Source organism: Felis catus, chromosome C2 (genome assembly GCF_018350175.1).
Source record: "Felis catus isolate Fca126 chromosome C2, F.catus_Fca126_mat1.0, whole genome shotgun sequence".
Taxonomy (NCBI): Eukaryota; Metazoa; Chordata; class Mammalia; order Carnivora; family Felidae; genus Felis; species Felis catus.
Window position 1 is genome coordinate 95,999,600 of NC_058376.1, and position 22,613 is coordinate 96,022,212.

General features: G+C 37.9%; 2 protein-coding genes and 1 non-coding gene across 5 annotated transcripts; 1 reads left to right on the forward strand and 2 right to left on the reverse strand.

Annotated features, from left to right (window-relative positions):
- Window positions 1–494: 494 nt before the first annotated feature.
- Window positions 495–17,255, reverse strand: MYNN (myoneurin). Of its 3 annotated transcripts, XR_441143.5 has the most exons (9): window positions 16,587–17,251; window positions 15,461–15,757; window positions 10,019–10,812; window positions 9,097–9,256; window positions 6,924–7,102; window positions 5,964–6,047; window positions 4,865–4,951; window positions 2,641–2,961; window positions 495–1,020 (listed from the first exon to the last, which is right to left on the reverse strand). XR_441143.5 is itself a non-coding variant. In XM_003991926.6 (8 exons), the coding sequence occupies exons 2-8, from the start codon at window positions 15,724–15,726 to the stop codon at window positions 2,699–2,701; spliced, it is 1,833 nt and encodes a 610-aa protein (XP_003991975.1). In that variant the 5' UTR covers window positions 15,727–15,757; window positions 16,587–17,251; the 3' UTR covers window positions 495–2,698. The 3 variants fall into 3 exon arrangements, 2 of the variants coding, with proteins under 2 accessions (XP_003991975.1, XP_006936335.1); XM_003991926.6 differs by having other exon boundaries at window positions 495–2,961; XM_006936273.5 differs by lacking the exon at window positions 5,964–6,047 and having other exon boundaries at window positions 495–2,961; window positions 16,587–17,255.
- Window positions 17,256–18,219: 964 nt separating this feature from the next.
- On the reverse strand, window positions 18,220–18,292 carry TRNAV-AAC. The gene has a single exon. It is a non-coding gene; the product is annotated as a tRNA-Val (tRNA).
- A 1,407-nt stretch (window positions 18,293–19,699) lies between these two features.
- On the forward strand, window positions 19,700–21,965 carry ACTRT3 (actin related protein T3). Its single transcript, XM_003991959.5, has 2 exons — window positions 19,700–20,061; window positions 20,858–21,965. The coding sequence occupies exons 1-2, from the start codon at window positions 19,859–19,861 to the stop codon at window positions 21,774–21,776; spliced, it is 1,122 nt and encodes a 373-aa protein (XP_003992008.1). The 5' UTR covers window positions 19,700–19,858; the 3' UTR covers window positions 21,777–21,965.
- The last annotated feature ends 648 nt before the right edge of the window (window positions 21,966–22,613 follow it).

Sequence of the window (22,613 nt, forward strand, 5' to 3'; positions counted from 1 at the left end):
TTGTATGATTTAGTAAGACTAAGGTGGGGTGGGACTGGGATAGTGTTATTTTAAAATGTTTCTGATATGCATTAAATGTTAGAACTATTATTCTAGGATATTTTTAAAAACAAGTATATGTACATTGTTTTTATACATGTACATTTCAACTACTCTCACTCGTATAGTTTCTGTAGAACTGAAACATACAGAAGTGCTAAACTACTTTTGCAATAGAACATCAGAACCATTAAAAATTTTTTTTTCTAAAATTTGTCTATCAAAATTATCCTATGAAATTAAACATAAAACAAGTACCATTTAAAAACAGCAAAAAATCATTTATATATAATCTATGGTTTCTTTTTAAAAAGTCTAAAATCTAACAATACAGTAGGAATAATCTAATACATACAAAATTATTTTAGAAAATAATTTCTCAGTGAGAGCTTCAACATCCTAAACACTTGCAAAAACGTAATAATATTTAGTTAAGAATAGACCTTTCCCAAAACTGCATTGTAACAAATATATTTAAAACCGGACTTATTTAAACGGTAACTGAGTGTTAAAATGACACCAGATACAACTAAAATATAAGCATATTGTCATAAAAAATTGTATAGCATTATGAGAAGAATGACAAGACAGGGACCTCAGCCTTCAAGATTTCTCACATGTCACTCTGGAAGACCATCAAGACATGTCAATTTTAAAAGAAAGTATTTTAGTTATGAAGCAGATAATGTGATGGAGAAAAAACACAGTAAATCAACCTTACCCATTCCAATCCAATAATATTAAAAATAATAAATCTGAGGACTAATCTATATAAAATGCTAATTACCATTATTAGAAGAAATTTGGTAACTACAGCTCTCATAAAATTTTGACATCACTGTAGCCATTTTTGAAATTTTATTCTTTAGATGCTTGGATTAATGAAGATGTGAATTAAATATAACCTCTCCATTTCAGCAGACTTCTTAAAGAGGCTGAGTCTTTTAATTTTCTTTAATTTCTTCACATTCCAATAAATTCCTATTGAATTTAAGCCAGAATAGATTAGTTGAACATTTTATAACTTTGTAAATTGTATTTAAACCCAGCATATTAATACACAAGCATAATTAGATTTCTTAAATAGTTAAATCCTAAGTTTGATGTATATTACACAAAGGGAATATTTCAAACTGTGAAGTCAGTCCCACTGGTGGCAAACTACTGCGAAAATGGTGAGTGTGCTGCGAAACGGTGGCCATCTCTACAGTGTACAAGAATTAAGTAGTCTCATTACATCCTCTTCTAGTTGGTTCTTCTGACTAGGATGCCAGAGAAAATTCAATTAAGGAAATCAATATCAAAAAAACCCCAAACCCCACGTTAACTTTATTACAGAAAACAAATAAGCCACAACTAATGCATGGCAGAAATAAGAAATAATGTCACCATGGTGTTTGATCAGCAGCATAGGAACTGACTCTGTGGAACTGGTAATTTAATGTCCAAAGATCAGGCAGTAATATAAATGAATTATGTGGGAAAAGTGGGCTGGGGAAGTAAATATCAGAATGATACTGAATTTTTTACATTCAGTAAGAAGAAGACAGACTACTGTAGGCAGTCTGACAACAACCAAATGTTGTGGTTTGATTCATAAAATTTTAAACTCAAAACTTATAGAAAAATGTAAAATATTTAGCAAACTGGCTTTCTGTTAACTCAAATGTTCACTGATAAATGAAGCTAATTTCTTAATTCTTTATGTAATTACAATGTGTCAATTGAGAAGCCAAGTGATTTAGCGTTCACATTAGGTTTACGTTTAAAAAATTCTTTTTGCAGCTTAGTATTTTAAAAAGTGCGTAACAGGTGTAGCAAGGCTTATCAAAAATCTTCAAAATTCATATTTTCCTCATCTCCAGTAATCTAGAAACCTATTAAAACATAACCTGAATCAAATTTTGAAGCTGTCTTTATTAAGATAAAAATACCATATGATCTATTTAAAACTCATTTTGCAAATAAATGTAGTTTTGGATAACTCAAAAGTACTGATCACTGCTTTTCTCCAGAATTCTGAGGCCTAAATGAACAAAAATGTATATACAGTTTTCTAGCTTTTAAGAAAAACACTTCTTTTTGTGTCATTAGAAAAGTTACCTCCAATGGAATATATTAATAGAGAAACAGCACAATTCTTATTCAGTACCTAAATTCTCTTAAGTACAAGAATGAAAATTCACTTTCCCCCCATAGTTTATGTACTGGTCTATGGGACTTGGTACAGCAACTCTATTGGCCTGATACTATCACAGATTTTGCTTAAATTTTGAGGGGAAAAAAACTAAAAAATCCCGCAGGTCAAAACTGACTCATATAAATGGAAAGATTCCACTTAAATAAATGAAAAGCAATTTAAAATGCAAAATAAAAATGAATTAAGGCAGCTCTAAGAGAAAAAACTCATCCATTCAAAATAGTGCTACGTTAGTATAACTCACTCCTTAACATGTCATGTTTATAATCTAGGCATAGAAGCCAAAAATCAAAACAAGCATTGCAGTTATGATGCAGCATCAGGTGTTTACTTCAGCTGAATGGAAAATAATGGTCACAACTCAAATGAATGCTAATTTAATATGAATATATGCACCTTACCAGAGATGTTTATGTTTACTACCAAAGACGTCTTAGCAATTCCATATTCCTCACAAAGTCAGTATAATTGCTGTAAAAAAATCAACTGTGGTTCTGAATACCCATTCACAGTTGATCTCAACAACGTATCTGATGTAGGAGACTGGTTATCTGTGACAGGCAGAAGGATGTGGTGGTCCTCAGTCCCAAGCGGAAGAGATAGTGGTAAAGTCATATCAGAAGGCTTCACATCCAGTGTTTCTGATAAAGGACTTTTTTGTATAGAATCTTGTTCATTCAACGGATGATCCTCTATACTAGAATCTGGAAGTTTATCTGCACCTGAAATAGAAGAGAAAGAAATTTATGCTATCTTTGGAAACAAAACAAAAACTCTTAGATAGACTAAATCTGCTTACCATTCCCAGAACTTACATTCCAACCTCCACAGCTTTACTCATGCTGTTTCTCTTATACTGATTTACCCTCATTATTTACACAAGTCCAATATGGGCCTCAAGCTTAGGTTTAAGCACCAACTTGAACTTAAAAGGGATTTAACTGCTTTAGACAAGGGTGAGCTGTTACCTATTTTATCACTCACTTGTCAATTTTTTGTATACTACCTTGTGACATCTGTCTCTTATTGCTACTGAACATTCTGCTTCATACTGGTATGGCCTCTATTCTCAGACTAAACTCCTCAAGGGTAAATGTCAAATTATACTTCTCTGATTCCTTCAAAGTACTTAATAATAGTGCTGTACACATAACAGATTTGTTCTCTGAACGTATTAATGAGTAGTTCACACTATTCTCTGAGTTCAAGTTCAGAGATACAGCACTTTTGTGTATTTTTCAGAAGTGAGAAATTCTGCTCAAGGGCATAAATTATCACACCGATTATGATACACTTTTGCCTTCAAATTTTCCATGAGCTTTACCATGCTTCTGCCACCCCAAAGTTTTTACATGATTTCAATCTGTTTCATTAGATAAAACTGCATATTTGCTTTCATAAAACTAGAATTCTAAAATTTTTTTTTTCAACGTTTATTTATTTTTGGGACAGTGAGAGACAGAGCATGAACGGGGGAGGGGCAGAGAGAGAGGGAGACACAGAATTGGAAACAGGCTCCAGGCTCCGAGCCATCAGCCCAGAGCCTGACGCGGGGCTCGAACTCACGGACCGCGAGATCGTGACCTGGCTGAAGTCGGACGCTCAACCGACTGCGCCACCCAGGCGCCCCTCATAAGACTAGAATTCTGTTCTTGCCTAATTACTCTTCAGTTCAACCAGCCAATACAACCTGCACTTCCTTATCCCGGTGACTCCCTTTAGAATATTCTCTCTGCCTGGGAGGAACCCTCCTTTTCCCATCTCCATTCTCTGAACCCCTCTCTCCTTCAAGTTCCCTAGAATTAAGTTTTTCCAGTACTCACCTCAGAAGGACTTAATCTCTTCTTTAGCACTTCTGTCTCTACTATACCCTACATTTTGTCTTGTAATCAGTTATATATTTAGATTTCTCGTCTCCTACACCAGATTGTAAACTCTTTGAGGACTAAGACTGTGCGTTTTTCAACTTCGTACTATTCTGCAGTTACGTGTACTTTGGAGGCAGAGGCATTTAATGTTTGTTGAATTACTCACATTGCAGTTTTCATATGTTACTTCTTAATCCTTATGATGTCGCTGTTTACTATCAAAGACTTGTTAACATCTCTATACACTGAAGAAGCCTAGTATTTTGTTTTTAATTATGACAAACATAGTGAAACTTTTTCAAGGATTCATTTTAAGCAACAGACTTAAATTTTATAGTCTGGCTTTTCATTTTTATGTAACAGTTTGGAGCTACCCATTTCCCTACTTCCTCTTACATGTTTCTGGATTCATGTGTTCATGATGCCCTTTTTGTCGCATAACTAATCCCCAGGTAACCCAGACTCTAGTCTGGAGAATAGTGATACACGTTTTGTTTATATAGTCTTTCTTTCTTGTAACTTCATAAATCAGGTTTTTAAAAGAGGAAATATTTCAAGTACTGTTTATTAGACGGTCAATATGGAAAGAAATTTCTAGTGAACTTATCTACAAATTATAAAGCTACCTTCCTAATATGTATTTATCTAGTTTTTAAAAATATGTATCTAATTTAAACTGTTATAATGTGCATCTCAACATTTTAGGAGTAGGACCATTATGAGAGCCCTAAATTTTTAAAAAAACACAAACATTTACCAGAATGGACTTTTGTTTTGTGCTTCTTTAAATTTTTAATATCTGTGTAAGAATTTCCACATAATTCGCAGATAAATGGCCTTTCTCCTGAAAAGCAAGTTAAAAAGTTTAAACTCAATATTTTTGAAGCTAAGACAAAAATATCAATGTTTATGAATGCAGTGTAAACATTACTGTACTGTTTAAGTTTAGTTTCAAATTACCATTTAGTCACGTGGTTATAATATAGTCAAACAAAAACTTCCAAACACATTAGGCGCTCTGTTATACTAAGCATCCCCATTTCAGGAAAAAATGAGCCCTTTTGTTAAGAGAAATTTAACTTACTCTTATTACTATTAGACATTTAGTGAGTGCCAGTTATATGCCAGATACTAAGAGGAACAGCTGGGGGAAAATGTGTAAATATTTCTGCTTTCTGGCAGCCTACAAATTAGAAAATCCTGTACAAACAGTGACAGAATAAAATGCTACAAAATTACAATTCCTTTGAATAAGAACTGTTCAATGCTTTACAAACTATGAAGCCTAAGAGTAGAGAAGCCACCAATAGATTTATTAAATGTCTACTAGGGGCTCATAGTATTCTAGATAGGAATAGTGAGAAATAATTTTTAAAATGACAAAGAAAATGAAAAGAGTCCATCTTCAAAGTGGCATTTTCCCTTGTTTTTTTTTTTGTTCCATATTTTCTTCATATTATACAATACTCTTACAAGAAACATGTCAATTCTAACATTCATTCTAAAAACTTGCTTACTGAACACTACTTGATAAGAAAATCTAGTATTATCTTGGTATTATATATTCCTTTTCATTTCTTGGTACATCTTTGTAATTTAATCTAAGTGATCTAAAAACTATTATTATCTGGCATACTTTTTAGAAAATCTATACAATTCTAGACCCAACTTAATTAACACTACTCCAAATAACTAAAGAAACAAAGCAAACAGAAAGTTGATAGTTATACATTAAAATATTGCTATAGGTAGAGTACGACTAGAAACCATATAGTCCATAATGGTTTAAAAGTCAAGGTTTACATAAAAAGAAATTAGAGAGAACAAAAAATAATACGTTCTCCCTAAACACAGACCTGTATGGGATCGAAAGTGTTTGTTGAGCTCTCCTGAGGAAATAAAACTTTTCCCACAAATACCACATATGTATGGTTTTTCACCTAGATGGAAAATAAAAGATAGCGAAGTGGTGTACTATACCAATATAATATTTTATCAATTACAATAATCTAAAGTAACCTGTTCTAAAATACTGAATTAAAACCTCTTTATATTGTATTTTAGAGGTATCTTCAGTGTGATCCAACTTAGAAGATTAGTAATTACACTGTTCATGTAACTTGATGCTTTTCATATAATAAAACTTTCTGCAAACATCCTTCTAGTAGACTAGAGTTGGGCAAGAAGTTCAATTTTTATGATTACAAATGTGATTAAAAATTCATCAATCCAGGACTTTAGTTCTTGCTATCTACTATATTATTAAGAGGAATAAAATTATTTAGGAAAGATCTATTTTAAGAGGTACTCTATCAAAACTGAAAATCTTTGAGTACAACGTGCTTCAAAACCGGTATTTTGCGCTTGAAGTAGCTGTTTAATTTGTGAATCTCAGAATGTCTGCATAGGAAAAGTCCTAAAAAGTCATAAAAATCAAAGTTCTACCTAAACCCACCTTCACCCCTTAATTTCACTCTACTGTTTTATCCAAGGTAAGTGAAACAAGAGGCTAAGGGGGTTTTTTCTAAGGTCATAAAATACATTTCAACTCAAGTTTATATACTGTCAAAATTACCTGATTTTTAACGTATATAGTTACATAATTAATTAAAAAATTCCATCCACTGTGTACTATCTTAGAAAATAAGTCTGCTTTTATAGCTAATATTTATGTGAAAACCACAAACACAAAAGGCTTCAAGAAGCACACACACAACAGATATACAACAAAATCTATAATCTACTTTCTGTAAGGGCTCAATTTCCCTTTCTTTTTACAACTTTCCTTATTTTAAACGTCTCTGTCAAATTCTTACCTGTATGTTTTCGAGAATGAGTGATAAGAGAACTAGAGACAGCAAATGCCTTCCCACAAGTATCACACACATACGGCTTTTCTCCAGTATGCCTACGAACATGATAGGTCAATGTGCTGGCTTGAGCAAATCTCTGTCCACACCTATCACAGACATATGGCTTCTCTCCACTATGCTTCCTATTAGTAAATAAATAAAGTTATATAGTGGTAAGTAAAACAATTTGGATCCAATCTATATAATAAGCATTTTTTATACAATTTTTCATGTAGTATTTTATTTCATATTAACAGACCAAGAATATATACTTAAAATCAACAGTTTCAATGTACACAAATCAAAAATAAATGTTTTGGCATAATGTTATCAACATTAGTTCTAAGGTAAGTTAAAAAAATTTTGCCGTCATCTTTATATGGTTGTCAAGTGTGTCCCTAATACCGCAGGCAATTATTTTCACTTGTCCATTCACTCACTCTTTAAAACTCTTTCCTTAAACCTCCAGCAACTCCTCATCCATCCTTATCTTTAGCTGATGTCCTTGCTTCCTGTTTTACTGAGAAAAATTTAAGCAATCAGAAGAAAATTTCTACCATCCCAACCTTCCACCTATAGGCATCTGTACCTATGTATCTGTTGTTCTCATTAACTCTAACAGGAGGGTGGCAATTCATCTGAATCCAAACACTCCCATTTGCATACTTAAGATATTATCTCTTTCCTACTTAACACTCCTACAATTTCCTCCACAGTTCCTTTTTCCCATACAAATATACTGATGTCTCTGATCTTTAAAAAAAAAGACCCTTTGGGGCACCTAAGTGGCTCAGTCAGTCAAGCATCGGACTTTGGCTCAGGTCATGATCTAGTGGTTAGTGGGTTCAAGCCCCGCGTCGGGCTCTGTGCTGACAGCTCAGAGCCTGGAGCCAGCTTTCGATTCTGTGTCTCCCTCTCTCCCTGCCCCTCCCCTGCTCACACTCTGGCTCTCTCTCTCTCTCAAAAATAAACATAAAAACAAAACAAAACAAAAAAACCTTGACCTCTCTTGCTCCTCCATTTCTTGGCTCCTCTTTATCAAAAATTTGAGTCTCCAACTGTTCCACTTTAATTTTTCTCTACTAGTCACAACTAACATTGCTTTTGTTGAGAGCACTGCTGACCTCTCACTTTGGTAAATCCAACAGTTAAGTCTCAATCTTCACCTCTCTATCACTAAATTTGACAAAACTGATTGTTCTCTTCTGGAATAATTTCCATCACTTGGATTCCAGGGCAGCCTACTGTTGGTTTTCCTCCTATATTGGCTAGTCACCTCTGCTGGTTCTTGACTATCTCCCAGAATTTTTTAAGATTAGAGTGCCTCATGATTCAGTCCTTTTGATTGTTTCTCTATCCACATTCATTTTCTTGGTGACCTCATTCAGTATTACAGCTTTAAATATTATCTATATGCTGAAGACTCCCAAATTTGTATCTTCAGCTCAAACCAGTCCCCTGAATTACAGACTTACATAACCAACTGTCTATTGTACATCTCCATTCAGATGACTAAGAGCTCAAATTTAACATATTCAGATCTCTGCTCAAAATGCTTACACGCCCTCTTAAACTGCTCTATCCACAACTCTCTTCCATTTCAGTTCATGGTAATTCCATCTTTTCATGTGCTCAGGCTATAAATCTCAGAATCTTTGATTCTACCCTCTTTTCTATCATACCCCACATCCAATCTGCGGCAAATTCTTTAAAAATATGTCCAGAATCTGACTACTACTTATCTCTTCCATTGCCATCACTGTGGCCTAAATCATCATCACTCTCACTTGGATTTTATCTATAGCTTCCTGTTAATTTTGCTTCCATTCTTGCAATCTTACAATTGTTTTCCAATATAGCAGCCAGAGCCACCCCTTAAAATGTAAGCAAGATAAAAAAAAAAAATGCAAGCAAGATCATATCACCTATTTCTCATTCTGATCTTATTTCTCTCCTTCACTTACTCCCCTCCAGCCACCATGGCTTCCTCTGGTTCCTTCACTATGCTAAGAAAATTTAATGGTAGAACCACAATTAGAACTCTACCGTCTTGAATACTAACACAGTAGTCTATTCATAAGACTAAGGTGAATGCCAGACTCAAAGATCAACCAACTTTTTTTTTTTTTTTTTTTACCTTGCATGAATCTTGAGATTGCTAGAAGTTGCAAATTGTAAATTGCATACATCACATTTATAGGGTTTTTCCTCACCATGATGCATACGACTATGGAAGACTAGCTGGCATTTCTGAGCAAATCCTTTATCACACAATTCACATTTGTATGGCTTCTCACCTAAAAGAACAAGCAAATAAAATTTATATTTAAAAGGAGATATTGTTTTAGTTGCTTAAGCCACATAGGCTTTCAAAAGAGTTCATCAACAGTACTATTTTCAGTATTCGGAAATTGTTAACTGCTAGAAGTAATAAAGCAAACAGAACCTTTCTTCCAGATCAACTATCAAAACCTTGATAGAATTAAAAGAAATCAACGCTTCTCAATTCATAATAGTGAAAAGGTGGTCAATGAAAGAAATACATATTGCATCTTAAAAGGTACAAATCTAAGTGTACCAAACAAAAGTAAATGCAGAGGCTGAAGAATGAAATGTGTATGTAATGCTAAGAAACGTGTTCAGAAGTTGACAAAGATTAGGAAGCAGGAGGTGAGATGTATTGGCAAAATCTGAGAACTGTACTGAGTTGTAATTACTTTTCCCCTTTATCAGTTCTCTTAATCTTTGTCTCTGTTAAATACTTAGCAAGCTAGAATCAAGTATATGTTCATTTTAACTATGAAGGAAAATGGTATACACAGGTCATACATTAGGACTTCAGAGTATCAGCTGCAATAAAACAAAATAGCCATTAAATACTTGGTCACAATTACAAAGAAATTTTCAACAGTCTTAACATGCTAAACAAATATTTTTGTGAATACAAGTATATACCAAATGTTGGTCACAGTCAACACTGTATATTAATATGTACTGTACAAAAATATTATTTCAGTCACAGTATAAAAGCAATTATATCTCCCACAAACCAGTCTTACCTGTATGAGTTCTTACATGCGTTTTCAGCTGGTTACATTGCGTAAATGCCTTTCCACACAAGTGGCAGACATAAGGTTTAACTCCTTTATGTATTCTCATGTGCCTTCTCAAGCTGCTGGCTTCTGAAAACACTTTCCCACATGTGTTACACATTGGCTTGGCCTTGGAATACCTCTGATCCAGCTCTTCCCCAGAGCTCTCCAGCTCATAAGAATTCTTGACACTGGCTATATTAGACATAGAATGTTCTTTCAGAGCACAGTTTGGCTGTGATTTTCCACGTTTCCGTTTCACTGTAACAGTTTGCACAATGTCTTGTGCTGGAAAAGTATTTTCCACAACTGATGTCAACTCGAGTTCTGAATTATCATTTCTTTGTGCAACTTGTTCTATTACAGGACTGGACAATTTATTTGCATCTAAGAATAATTCAACAGATGCATTCTCTAAAATGTCACTGGGATATTGCACTGTTTTATTCTGTCCTGTTTTCTGGGAGTTGAAGGCCTTCTTCTTCTTTTTCGTTTGAGATGACTTCTTTGCTAAAGCCCCTTGTTTAGGATTTGCCTGAACTAAATCTGTAGACACTTCTGATTTTTCCCGACTGTTATAATCCCGTAGAGTAAGGAGACAAGTCTGTTGATTCAATTCAATGTTTCCAGTAATACTAGATATCTCTGTAGAAGAGGGATTAGCAATAAAAGCAAAATCTTCCATCTTTATCTTACATTTAGTGACCACCTCTTCCACTTTGAGATAGTCAGCAGCCTGATGAATTTCTTTAACATTCCAACTGTAAGGAAACAAGGCTAAATGACAATATTCTGAACAAATAAAAACTATTTGTGAAACAGAGCTGCACATATATTTCAATGTCTTTTAAAGACCTAACAAAGCAGAATGATGAAAAAGGCGTAACTAAAAGAATAAATTTATAAAAATTCATTCACTCATTCAGAATAATCTTTAGGCAAAAATCTCCACTTTTACAGAACTTCAAAAGATGAAAAATAATGGTTATTCATAACTACAAATGTACCACTATAAGAAAATGTTAAAATTTCTGTGTGTTTTAAAAAACACTTGGAACACAAAAGTAGCTGTTGGCAACTTACTGCCTCCTCCCATTCATCCTGAGGCCTATTCAGATAGCAACTACCTTTTCTGGGATTGGCAACAGCAAGAGTCTAAAAAACTGTTTCCTACCTTCCTCTGCTCCCCTGTGAGGGACTTTAACGGTGCTTCTCAAACTTTCCCGTGCATGTGAGTCACCCAGGTATCTTGTTAAATGAGGATTCAGGTTCAGTAGATCTGTGACGGGACCCAAGTGTCTGCATTTCTAACACAGTTGCTGGTGATGCCAGTGCTGCTGGTTTGCTGATTACACTTCAATGGAACAAGGTTTCAGAAAGCTCTAACAACCCTCCCGCCTGTGTGTGATACTCAACCCATGTTAGTTGGAGAGTCCGTCATTATTAGAACTATATAGAAAGACTTAAGTTCACCCTGTCCAACATTCTAGTCAGTATTTACTGAGCATCTACCATGTGTGGTACACTAAGAGGGATATTAAGAAATAAGAAATAGTGGGGCGCCTGGGTGGCACAGTCGGTTAAGTGTCTGACTTCAGCCAGGTCATGATCTCGCGGTCCATGAGTTCGAGCCCCGCGTCAGGCTCTGGGCTGATGGCTCGGAGCCTGGAGCCTGTTTCCGATTCTGTGTCTCCCTCTCTCTCTGCCCCTCCCCTGTTCATGCTCTGTCTCTCTCTGTCCCAAAAATAAAATAAAACGTTGAAAAAAAAAAATTAAAAAAAAAATAAAAATAAATAAGAAATAGTCCCTGCACTCCAAAAGTTTACAATGTAGTGAAAAATTGTTTGATTACTCTAGCACTGGCTCTGGCATTACTAGGTGAACTAATTAGGGTAAGTCAGCACCTGTTGGCACTTTGCTTTTCTTAGCTATAAAATCTGAGAGTTGAGTTGGTATTAACATGAAAATAGGACCCTTTTATAATTATCTGAGGATGGATGGATACATACACACACACACACACACACACACACACACACACACACACCCTTCAAGTAATCTTCCTGCTCTTTTCCCCAAATATTATTTAACTCTTCAGAAAAAATTTTAAAAAATCTGTTCCTTTTCCCACATGATTATATGAGCCAGAAAAAAGTTTTAGTCATAGCTGGTAATACAATTATAGTGCTATTAAGATATCTTTATTTTTTTTTAAGAAGAGTAAGATTTGAAATGAAATTAAACATTAACTAGCTCATGAACCACTCAGGTCTTTGAAGGTATACTACAGTATTTACAGATCTCTATCGATTTTCTCATCAACTGATGAAAACTTCTTTACCTCAAGTTGCACCTGTATGTTTCCTCTTTTTAAATTTAGTTTTCCATTGGCTTTTAAAAAATTGCCTTTTATTATACACATAGTTATTTTCTCAGCTCATTATAGATTAGATAGATTTATAGGCCCGTTTGGAAACCTAATCACAAGTTTAGGGAACATTTTATTCTCTAGGAAAATATACCTAAAGTTCCTAAATATAGTATAAATAAACTTTAAGAATATAATCTATTTGCAAATGGAGTCTTTCCCCCAGATAAGAAAATATTAAAGATTTCTTATGTCCCTTAGCTATAATTTTGGAATACATAACGGATGATCTTTGTAATGAAGTTAATTCTATATTTGCAAAGATATAACACAAATATAAACACAATCTTGTTCATCTTTTATACAAAATATTTTTAGCATGCATACAGTAGCACTGTCACTTTCTAAAAACGTTACCTTTGTCCTTAAGCATTTTTATTAATTTTGTTACATAGTCTATTATTATTACAATAAATGAGAGACAGCACTAGAATGAAACCAAATTTATCACTCATTATACTTAGGTCTCAAATTATAATTGTGCTTAGTGATCCATACAGTGAACTACCAAACACATAACAAGGTCTGGTAGCCTTTAAGACCAATATAAACTAGCACTGAGATGCACACTAATTGTTCAGTACTGACACAGTATTTCATACCAATTATTCATCTATTTCATAAACAAACTATAATCTCAGTTACAGTTAAGAGAACCAATCAGCAGTTGCTTACACCAATGACTCATCTGCTTTTGTTTACAAGCATGAAGTTACAGTGCTTGCAAACCTGCTTTCATCTTTTGAACAGTCACTGAAAGTCATTTAATTACATGCTACAAGGTATGTGGCTAAATGCTTTACATGAATAGTTTATTTAATCCTCAAGACAGGTCTCTGCAATCTGTAATAATCCCATTTTACGTATAAATGAAGGCTCAGATGTACAAAGACATTAAATAATTCATCCAAGATCACAGAGGTTAGAGTAAGATTTGACCAAGGTAATCTGGCTCCTGAGTCCACTTAATTCTCTATTATTTTGCTTTCTTCACTAAGTTTAATCACTGAATTATACACTTTCTACTTTTGATGTAAGTCTTCTCACATTTGTGGTGGGGCTCAAACAACTAGTTCCCAGGAAAGGTATGTATCAAAAGACTGAACAAAAATCTGGCTCTTTTTCACACTGGTGCTTTGCATGAAGGCTCAAAGTAAGCTGCTCTTCAGTGTGTTCAAATCAATTCAAGATTATTTGGAAAAGTTAATTGAGAATGGGAAACTATTAAATTGAAGATCAAGCAAAATTCACTGGTTTTGTGGTTATTTTACATAATGTGCTCTAAATATTTAGATGAGGCACCTGTAGAGTCAACTATTCAGTAAATTTAAATAATTTGTCATGTAGATTAATCTGACACTCGTGTGTTCCTTTAATCAACCCACAGAGAACTGACTTGAAAATCTCATTATGTTAAAATTTAAAATTAATTCAAAAATAGTGTGTTTCCTTTTCAAAAGAATTAAGGAACATTTTGATTCTAGCTTTTTAAAGAAGTATATTTCCACAGTAAGTTGCAATGTAAAACAGAGAGAAGGATTCTGCTTAATATCTATGTGTATATCTAGAGATCATCTGGAAAATAAAAAAGATTTTTATCAAAATGTTAATAGTAATTATCAGTGGACGGCAAAATTTCAGGTGTTTCCTTTTTGTTTCTTTCCTGATTTTTCTCCAAAAATTGTGGAGTTAAAGGGAGAGAGGAGAGTAGAAGAGAGAAAATAAACGAAACTAATGTTCAATGGGAAGTAGGCCTTCAAGTAAATCCTTGATCTTCACACTAATACCAAGGGAGTTACTACAATCTCATTTTTACAGATGGGGAAACTGAGGCCCTCAGAGGTTGCATCTTGCTCAAAGACATACAGTGACTGACAGGCTAGATCTAATTCTAAAGAGCATACCTGTTTATGTCAGATTAGGACTTCCATAAGAGATGGAGGAAAGAAGACAGGAGTAATTTGATTGGTTTCTCTTTCCTTTTATCCCCTCTACCTTTCCCTCCACAACTAGTAAATTCATCAGGATTAAATTAATTATACAGTCCACTATGCATGGGAGACACAAGTGACTGCATTATTAAATTCCTCAGAACCTACTTCCCGTTAGTGGAGTGACAGCATTAAGCGTTTCAGAGAAGCATTCTAGCACCTTGGATCTGGTGTAAGCATTAGTACTAATAGCTTTACAGAGGTAAGAGGAGTCACTGCCATTTACACTCCAAGGAAATTATTTTCTTGAATCAAGATCAGGAAGAGGTCCTGCACATTGCTATCTATGGTTAGAAACGGGAATACATGGGGGCGCCTGAGTGGCGCAGTCGGTTAAGCGTCCGACTTCAGCCAGGTCACGATCTTGCGGTCCGTGGGTTCGAGCCCTGCGTCGGGCTCTGGGCTGATGGCTCGGAGCCTGGAGCCTGTTTCCGATTCTGTGTCTCCCTCTCTCTCTGCCCCTCCCCCGTTCATGCTCTGTCTCTCTCTGTCCCAAAAATAAATAAATGTTGAAAAAAAAAATTAAAAAAAAAAAAAAAAGAAATGGGAATACATGAAATGAACACGGAGGATCATCCTTCTTCATCCACACTCCCCTACTCCCTCAAGCACGTTAAGAGGTAGGGGACAGAGTGAGGAAGAGAGAAGATCAGAGGAATATAAAGACCAAGGAAACTGGAATTCACTTCGAATTCATTATGTATGATCTTCAAGTTTCCATAACTGAAATGGCAGGTTTTGCTTCAGCACATAAATCAAATGTGTCAGAAAAAAAGGCTTTAATCTAATTAGCATCTGTGCTTTTTGCGCTTAAGAAATGTAGTCTGTTCATCCCAAATCAGTAATACTGACATCTTTATTAAAAACAACAATAGCATTGTGCACAGCAATATATGAAGTTAAGGGACTGAATGGAAAAGCTACAAATATACTTTAGCTCTAAAGACCGTTGACTAGCTTTTAGAAATGAAAACAAAATGTGTACTTTACCTGTCAAGATTTAAAGTTCCTGTGTATATAAACTCCAACAGTTTCTGAAATCCATCAGCCTTCACTTGACTCTGATCAAGGAAGACATTGTTCTCAGAAGTGCTTCTGTAGATCGCACCAAAATACTCACTAAATGAGGCAAGGACATTTCTATGAGCTTTAAACTGGAATTCCCCAATCACTACGGTGCAGTCACAAAGAAAACCTGCTTCCCGCTGTTTGTTCAGTCTCTCTAAAAGGTGCTCACAGTGGTGCGAATACTGCATTTTGATATCAGAATGGAATTTTACCCTTGTTCTAAAAGACAAAAAGAGACAGTAAATCAGTAACCCCAAGTTTTCATCAAACGTTTCACCCAAGCAATTGGTAAGGGGAGAAGGGACATAGAACATGAACAAGAATAAAGTCCTCACTCGCTGCCCCCACAGAAAATTCTTATCAAACAGATTAGTTAAAAATGCTGAAGGTTAAGTGTCTATCTTTGGCCAACTAACACAATCGTTTGGACACATCAATATACGGCGATGCGTGAAAACACTTCCACGAGCTGAAAAAAAAGCACCGCAAGATTTCACGCTTTGCAGCAGTTGAACCTCCAGACTTCCAAGCTCAGTACGCATGCATGTGTTGGGGAAAAAATTAACAAACCACTAAGAAATGACTCCTTTGGACAGATGAGGAAAAAAACACAGTATGAGTTCTTTAAAACCGCTCTCAAATCCCCACAACCTGTTAGTTTTCCGTGGTGCACAGAGTTGCTTCAAAACGCGGGGCGGGTGCCCAAGAGGCGGAGAAGGAGCAGAGAGCCAGAGTTGTCAAGGTTCCGTCACTCGCCCGGAGGAGGCCACACCCCCTCTCATCCCCCTCCCGACGGCAACGGAGAGTGACAACCAAAGCCAGTCTCTCCCGGCTTCTGCCGCACTGCCCTTCGGCCAGCTCCCACGACTACCTCGGGTTCCCACAGCAGAGGTTGTGGCCAAAGCCAACACCGGGGCTGCCTCGCCCAAGCTTTCCATGTTAATATCTCCGCCTCGACCTGAATTCAAACTCCATGAAGCCTGCTCACTCCTGACGCCGCGTCCGGAGAAAGCAGGATTGACAAGCTGGGGCGTGAAGAAAGACTCACCTAGAGCAAATCAAGGGGCAACAGTTTCACGCTCTCTCCGCCATCTTGGAAGGACGTCACCGCTCCCCGCTCCGCCTCTTCCTTCTTCCTCTACGGAGACATCATATCCGGCCCGGGCGTCCAGAGGAAACGCTGGAGGCTCTGGGACCGTGGAGGTCTGGTCCCGGCGAGGACGGACCGGGCTGGATCGCAGAGATTTCGCTCTCCTGCATACCAGGGTCTCCAGCGAAACTGCGAACGTTATGGATACGGGACTTAAGGGTTCATTCACAGCGACCCGCTTGTCTTCCTCATTCTAAACATTCTGGTCGGCCCGATAGTCAGCATCTCGCGTTCAGGGCCGAGGTCGGGCAGCATCGCCCGAAAGCCCTCTTTCCGGGAGCCAGATTGCGCACTGCATGCTGGGGCTTGTAGTTTCTTGGTTTCTCCCATCATCCTCTCCTTCCTCGGGACCCCCGAGAGTGGGAACAGCTGCTTTGTGTCCTTAGGCTCCTGGCCATAGAGGATTTTTGAACTGAGACTGGTCACTCCTTTTCAGTTTATGTACCCGAAAGCTCTTGAGAACCCTTAATTGTGTTTGCATCAGCCAACTGTAGCTTAGTTCTCAGGATATCCTTACCTGGTGTTAAAAGTCTGAGATGCAAGAAAGCGGGGCAAAGCAGTAGGGCGCACCTGGGCACACGCAACATTGCAGGAAGGTGGGCTTTATACCGCAAAAGGTTCTGCGTCTGGACCAGGAATGTTTTAACGTAATAATTTACATCGAATTCAGATTTTGTACAGTGAAAGAAAAGAATGCCAGTTATCTGTGTAACATACAAGAGGCACAGAAACAGTAGGATAAGTCGTGTTGATATTTTAGGGTGAATTTTCCCCTAGTACTTACGGATATCATAGTTCTAAGAAAACCAGAACTACATTTATTCTTGTTAAAGATGTGTCAGGACCATAGACTATTTACTCATGACTTCATTTTAAAAGACAGTCTCAACTGGAATTTACCCATTTCTTCTGAGATTTTTTTCAACGACACTTTGCTCTTTAACTTCTTTTCTCTAGGCGGTAAGAAATATATTTGTGAATAAAGCCACTACCATAAAGTTTATAAGGGGAAAAGTTGAGGCTGGCTCTAGATTACACCTTTATGATTCCACTTTTATATTTTGTTGAAACCTTTTTCGGTAGTTCATTCAGAAATATGAGTCTCTACCAGGTGTTAAGCACGACACTAAGTGTATAATATAAGACTAAAACATGGTCTCCCGGCAATGAGGAATTTGCAGTCTGAAGGGGAAAACTAATGGAAAACCACATGACTTGTAACACAAAAGGTGCTTAGGAGGCAACAAGGCTAACAGTTTTACCGCTGTGTTTGAGCTCCTCTCTAGGCTGTATGTTACATTATTTTTAAGTAGTAGGTTGTGATTTGAATTTTTTTTTTTTTTTGAAGCACTTCCACATGGCAAGCTGTCAATAAAAACATTTGCTGAATAACATAACCAGGGTGAAAGTTTAAATTCTCACTGTTCAGTAAGTTGCTATTAAGAATGTGTTTTAAAAGTCTGGAATAATTGGTCAGAACCACATGGCTCCGTTTCGGGTGAACCCTGTAGAGAGGAAAAAAAAAAAAAGCTGTTTCCGCCCGGTTTCGAACCGGGGACCTTTCGCGTGTTAGGCGAACGTGATAACCACTACACTACGGAAACCCAGCTAGGTGCTGTGGTTCAGAAAGTCCTCCATATGGAAGTCGTAATTAGGAGTTCACAGGCATGTAATATTGAGACAGCTTTTAACAGGAAAAATAAAACAATCAGAAAAGGAAAATAACTAAATGTTTCATTGTATAGTGCTGAAACTATACTAAAAGTTGGAATTTGCATGCACTTTTTTTCAGACTCTTAGGTACCGCTGCAGAAACCAGGCACTCGCTCCTTGCCCTTCTTTATTTCGTATCCTTTCCTGGAGAGACGTTGCTCAGAAGGCAGGGTGTAGTGCGGAGCTTCAGTGGCCTCCCTCCTCTTGCAGAGGCTTGCAGCACCAAGTGCCACGGCTGTTACTTAGGTGACCCTTTCAACCTCTGGTGGAGAGACAAGTAAATAGCTTTTGAATTTCCTCCCCTGCTTTCAGAGACCAACCAGAGGTTCGAACTTGCTGAGGTGTTTTTAAATCCTCGACATAGTGTGTAAAATTGAGGGGGTAAAAGATCAGACACCAAAGATGCACTTTTTGGCACATAATGTACTTAAATTTTTCTAAACCTAAACTTCATAGGACCTAAGGAATATCACTTTTCTTGCAAAGAGGCAGACACATCCTTATGCCTAAAAATCACGTCTTTTTTTTTTAAGTGTTTATTTATTTTGAGAGAGAGAGACAGCAGAGTGGAGGAGAGGCAAGAGGCAGAGAAAGAAGGAGAGAGAGAGAGAATCCCAAGTAGACCCTGCACAGTCAGTGCAGAGCCGGATGCAGGGCTCCAACTCAGAAAACCGTGAGACCATTACCTGTATTTTTTAGGAAATAGGAATGACCTTCATATTACATGGGGGATAACCAGATGAGATTGCTAAAAATGAATCAATCCAAAAAAGTGAGCTTCTACCATTTTGGTTTTGACTACATTTTGCTTAGAAACTGCAGGAAAGAAGCGCATCAAAGTATTTGCCTGGTGTATAGAAACAATAATAAAAGTATATAAAGCCCACTTTAAATCCTAGCATTCTTTCCTTTGTGTTTTCAAAAGTTGACAAGGGTTTCCAGAAGCACAAACCGGGCGTCTTCTGTGACAACTTTCTCTAGTCAAATCTTCCCACCTTTTCCTAGGTTCAAGGGCACATTCTAGAACTTTCAACATGCCCATGGACAGACACATTAACCAGAATTCAAAGGCTTTGGAAAAGAAAACTTTTTATGACTCATCGAGGTATTCGGGAAGGCCCCTTGTGAAGGGTTAGATTTATATCATTAGTGAAGAAAGTTGGGTTTTCCTGATATTGGTATCCCGGGATTCCAGGGGGTGGCAAGTGACCCAGCCCCTGTGAGATGCAGTGGGGGGGGGGAGGGGCAGTACTTTGGAAGGTCAATGGGCCTGGGCTCTCCAGGGCACGCCTGCCAGGCGCAGGCCCTGTGGTCAGGCCAGCGCTTCTGTGACGCCACGTTCCAGGCCGTAGGCCTTCTGGCGCTGCCCAAGGGCCCGCGCTGCGCACTTTTCGCTCCCTAGCGTAGCCCGCAGCCAGGGCAGCCGGAGCAGCCAGGCGATAGGAGGCGGAGGCGGCATGAGCTACTACTACCAGCTACCAGTGGTGATCGACAACGGCTCAGGAGTGATTAAGGCGGGCCTGGCTGGGTCGCGGGAGCCCCAGTTCGTCTACCCCAACATTATCGGCCGGGCCAAAGGACAGGGCTGGGTAGCGGAGGGCGCGCTGGAAACGTGTGTAGGTGACCAAGCGCAGGAACGGAGAAACTCGTTGTCCATCAGGTACCGTCTTCTCACAGCGGGCAGGACCCTAGTGGAGCGGAAAGAGGAAGGGTCTAGATGAGGGGCATAAGGGTGAGAGGACAAGGAAGGCAGGAACAGGAAGTTTCAACCCGCTGGTGCAGGCCACAAATCTCTGAGGGTACCAGACATCTAAAGGGTTAGCATTACTTGCTCTTCGTATGTAAACAGATCTGTTCAAATGTATAAATAAAGTCACCGTTCATAATGTACAAGTTTATTTAAGGATGTCACTTTCTCCCTGTGGGTTATTTTCTTCAATTAATTGATATTAAAACTGTACTATTATGTAAAGATTTCCCAATTTTTAAACTTCGTTTAAAGTTTATTTATTTTGAGAGAGAGGGAGCAGGGGAGGGGCAGAAAGAGAGAGGGAGAGAGGGAATCCCAAGCAGGCTCTGCCTAGAGCTTGGGACTTGATCCCACCGACTGGGAATTCCTGACCTGAGCAAAGATCAAGAGTCAGATGCTTAACTGACTTAACCCAGCCAGGTGCTCCAAAGACTTCCCAATTTTTTTTTTTTTTTTTAAAGATTCTTTGTCTTCCAAAGCGGGGACAAATGGAAAGCAACAAAAATTGCAGAGGAAGTCAGCTATGCAAACTTTTGCTGGCAGTTACCTTCTCTAACTGGCTGTGACAGTCACTGCCCACAAAGGGTACTGGTAATAAGTATGGGGATTAACCCAGGTTTGAAGAGAGTAGGTGCTGAAAAAATTAAAAGCGGCCACTAAAAAAAAAAAAAAAAAGCTGTCACTTATCTTACTGCTTTTCCTACAGCTACCCAGTGGAACGTGGTCTCATTACTTCCTGGGGGGACATGGAGGTCATGTGGAAGCATATCTATGATCATAACCTGAAACTAAAGGCCTGTGATGGCCCAGCCTTGATTACGGAGCCAGCACTGAACCCACTGGCCAACCGGCAACAAATCACCGAAGTGTTTTTTGAGCATCTGGAGGTGCCTGCCTTTTATATGTCCATTCAGGGGGTGCTGGCTCTCTTTGCTGCTGGCTTCACAACTGGTTTTGTGCTGAACTCAGGCGCTGGGGTTACCCAGTGTGTGCCCATCTTTGAGGGTTACTGTCTGCCTCATGGTGTCCAGCAGCTAGATCTGGGAGGCCTTGACCTCACCAACTACCTCATGACACTGCTGAAGGAGCAGGGCATCATGCTGCTTAGTGCTGCAGACAGAAAGATTGTTGCAGACATTAAGGAAACTTCTTGTTACGTGGTAATGAACTACGAAGAGGAAATGGCCAAGAAACGTGATTCTATAGAGAAAGTTTACCAGCTACCTGATGGGACGATGATCAAGCTCTATGACCAACTCTTTCATTGTCCAGAGGCCCTCTTCTCTCCACGTCTTAGGAACCTTCAGACCCCTGGCATCGATAAGTTGTGTTTCAACAGCATAATGAAATGCGATACAGATCTAAGGAATTCGTTTTTCTCCAATATTATCCTTGCTGGGGGATCAACCTCTTTCCCTGGTTTAGACAAGAGGCTAGTTAAAGGTGTAGCAAATATGGTACCTGCCAATACACCTGTGCAAGTTACAGTTCCCCCAGAAAGGAAACTATCAGTGTGGATGGGAGGCTCTATTCTTGCATCCCTGTCTGCTTTCCAGGACATGTGGATCACTAAGGCAGAATTTAAAGAAGTTGGACCCAACATAGTACATCAAAGATGCTTCTGAATACAGATAAAATGGTTAGAAAAAAATGCTTTGAGTATATGTGACAGAAAACTTGGATATTATATGTGTCTGAGAGAACAGAAAGTATTTCAGTTGTTGGAATGTCCATGTCTCTTCTATTTCTGTGATGGGTGAAGCAAACAACCTGTTTCTGGAGTAGAACCAAATTAAATGCTAGAGGAAACATTATTCTTGACCTTGAAGTTCTCATCTTTCCCTTGGAAAAATTTGTAGTGCAACATGTGTGCCAACTGGGTGATACAGATTTAAGTTTGTTGAGGTTTACATAATGAACAAAGCATATTCAAGGCATGTGTAATAGACTGGTTTTATTGAAATAAAGAGCTCACATTGAGCAGACTAAGAGCAATGACTAGGAAAGTAAATGAAGGCCAAGGACTGGAAAGGGAGGCTTTGTGTTACACGTCCTATAGGCAAAGGAGAACAATTAAAGAATGAAAAGCAGGAAACATAGGAAATTAAGATGAATGTGGCAGTGGTTTGGAGAATAAATTGGCCTGGGAAGGCCCTGGAGATTTGGTGATCAGTTAACCAGTTATTAGTCTAGATATAAAGTAGTCAAGTCATAAGACTCAAGATTATAGACAATAGGAATTCAGAAGAAGTAATTACAAAAAAACCTGACAAGTCTTGGTATCTAGTTAGATATGATGGGGGAAGAGTCTGAAATGACCTGGGTTCTTGATAATGATGGCAGTATTCATGTAACTCAAAGTATTTCATATCTGCTCTGTGCAAAGCACTGTGTTAAGCACAATGACTGCTAAAGCAGGAGTGAGATCCTGTCCTTAAGAAGCCAGCAGTCTAGTATAAGAG

Coding starts and splice junctions, on each gene's coding strand:
- ACTRT3 (XM_003991959.5), top strand. CDS start 19,859: ATGAGCTACTACTACCAGCTACCAGTGGTGATCGACAACGGCTCAGGA. Junction 20,062..20,857: donor AGAAACTCGTTGTCCATCAG/GTACCGTCTTCT, acceptor CTTTTCCTACAG/CTACCCAGTGGAACGTGGTC.
- MYNN (XM_003991926.6), bottom strand. CDS start 15,726: ATGCAGTATTCGCACCACTGTGAGCACCTTTTAGAGAGACTGAACAAA. Junction 9,257..10,018: donor GCATGTAAGAACTCATACAG/GTAAGACTGGTT, acceptor TTGTTCTTTTAG/GTGAGAAGCCATACAAATGT. Junction 6,048..6,923: donor TCATTCTCGAAAACATACAG/GTAAGAATTTGA, acceptor TTTTCCATCTAG/GTGAAAAACCATACATATGT.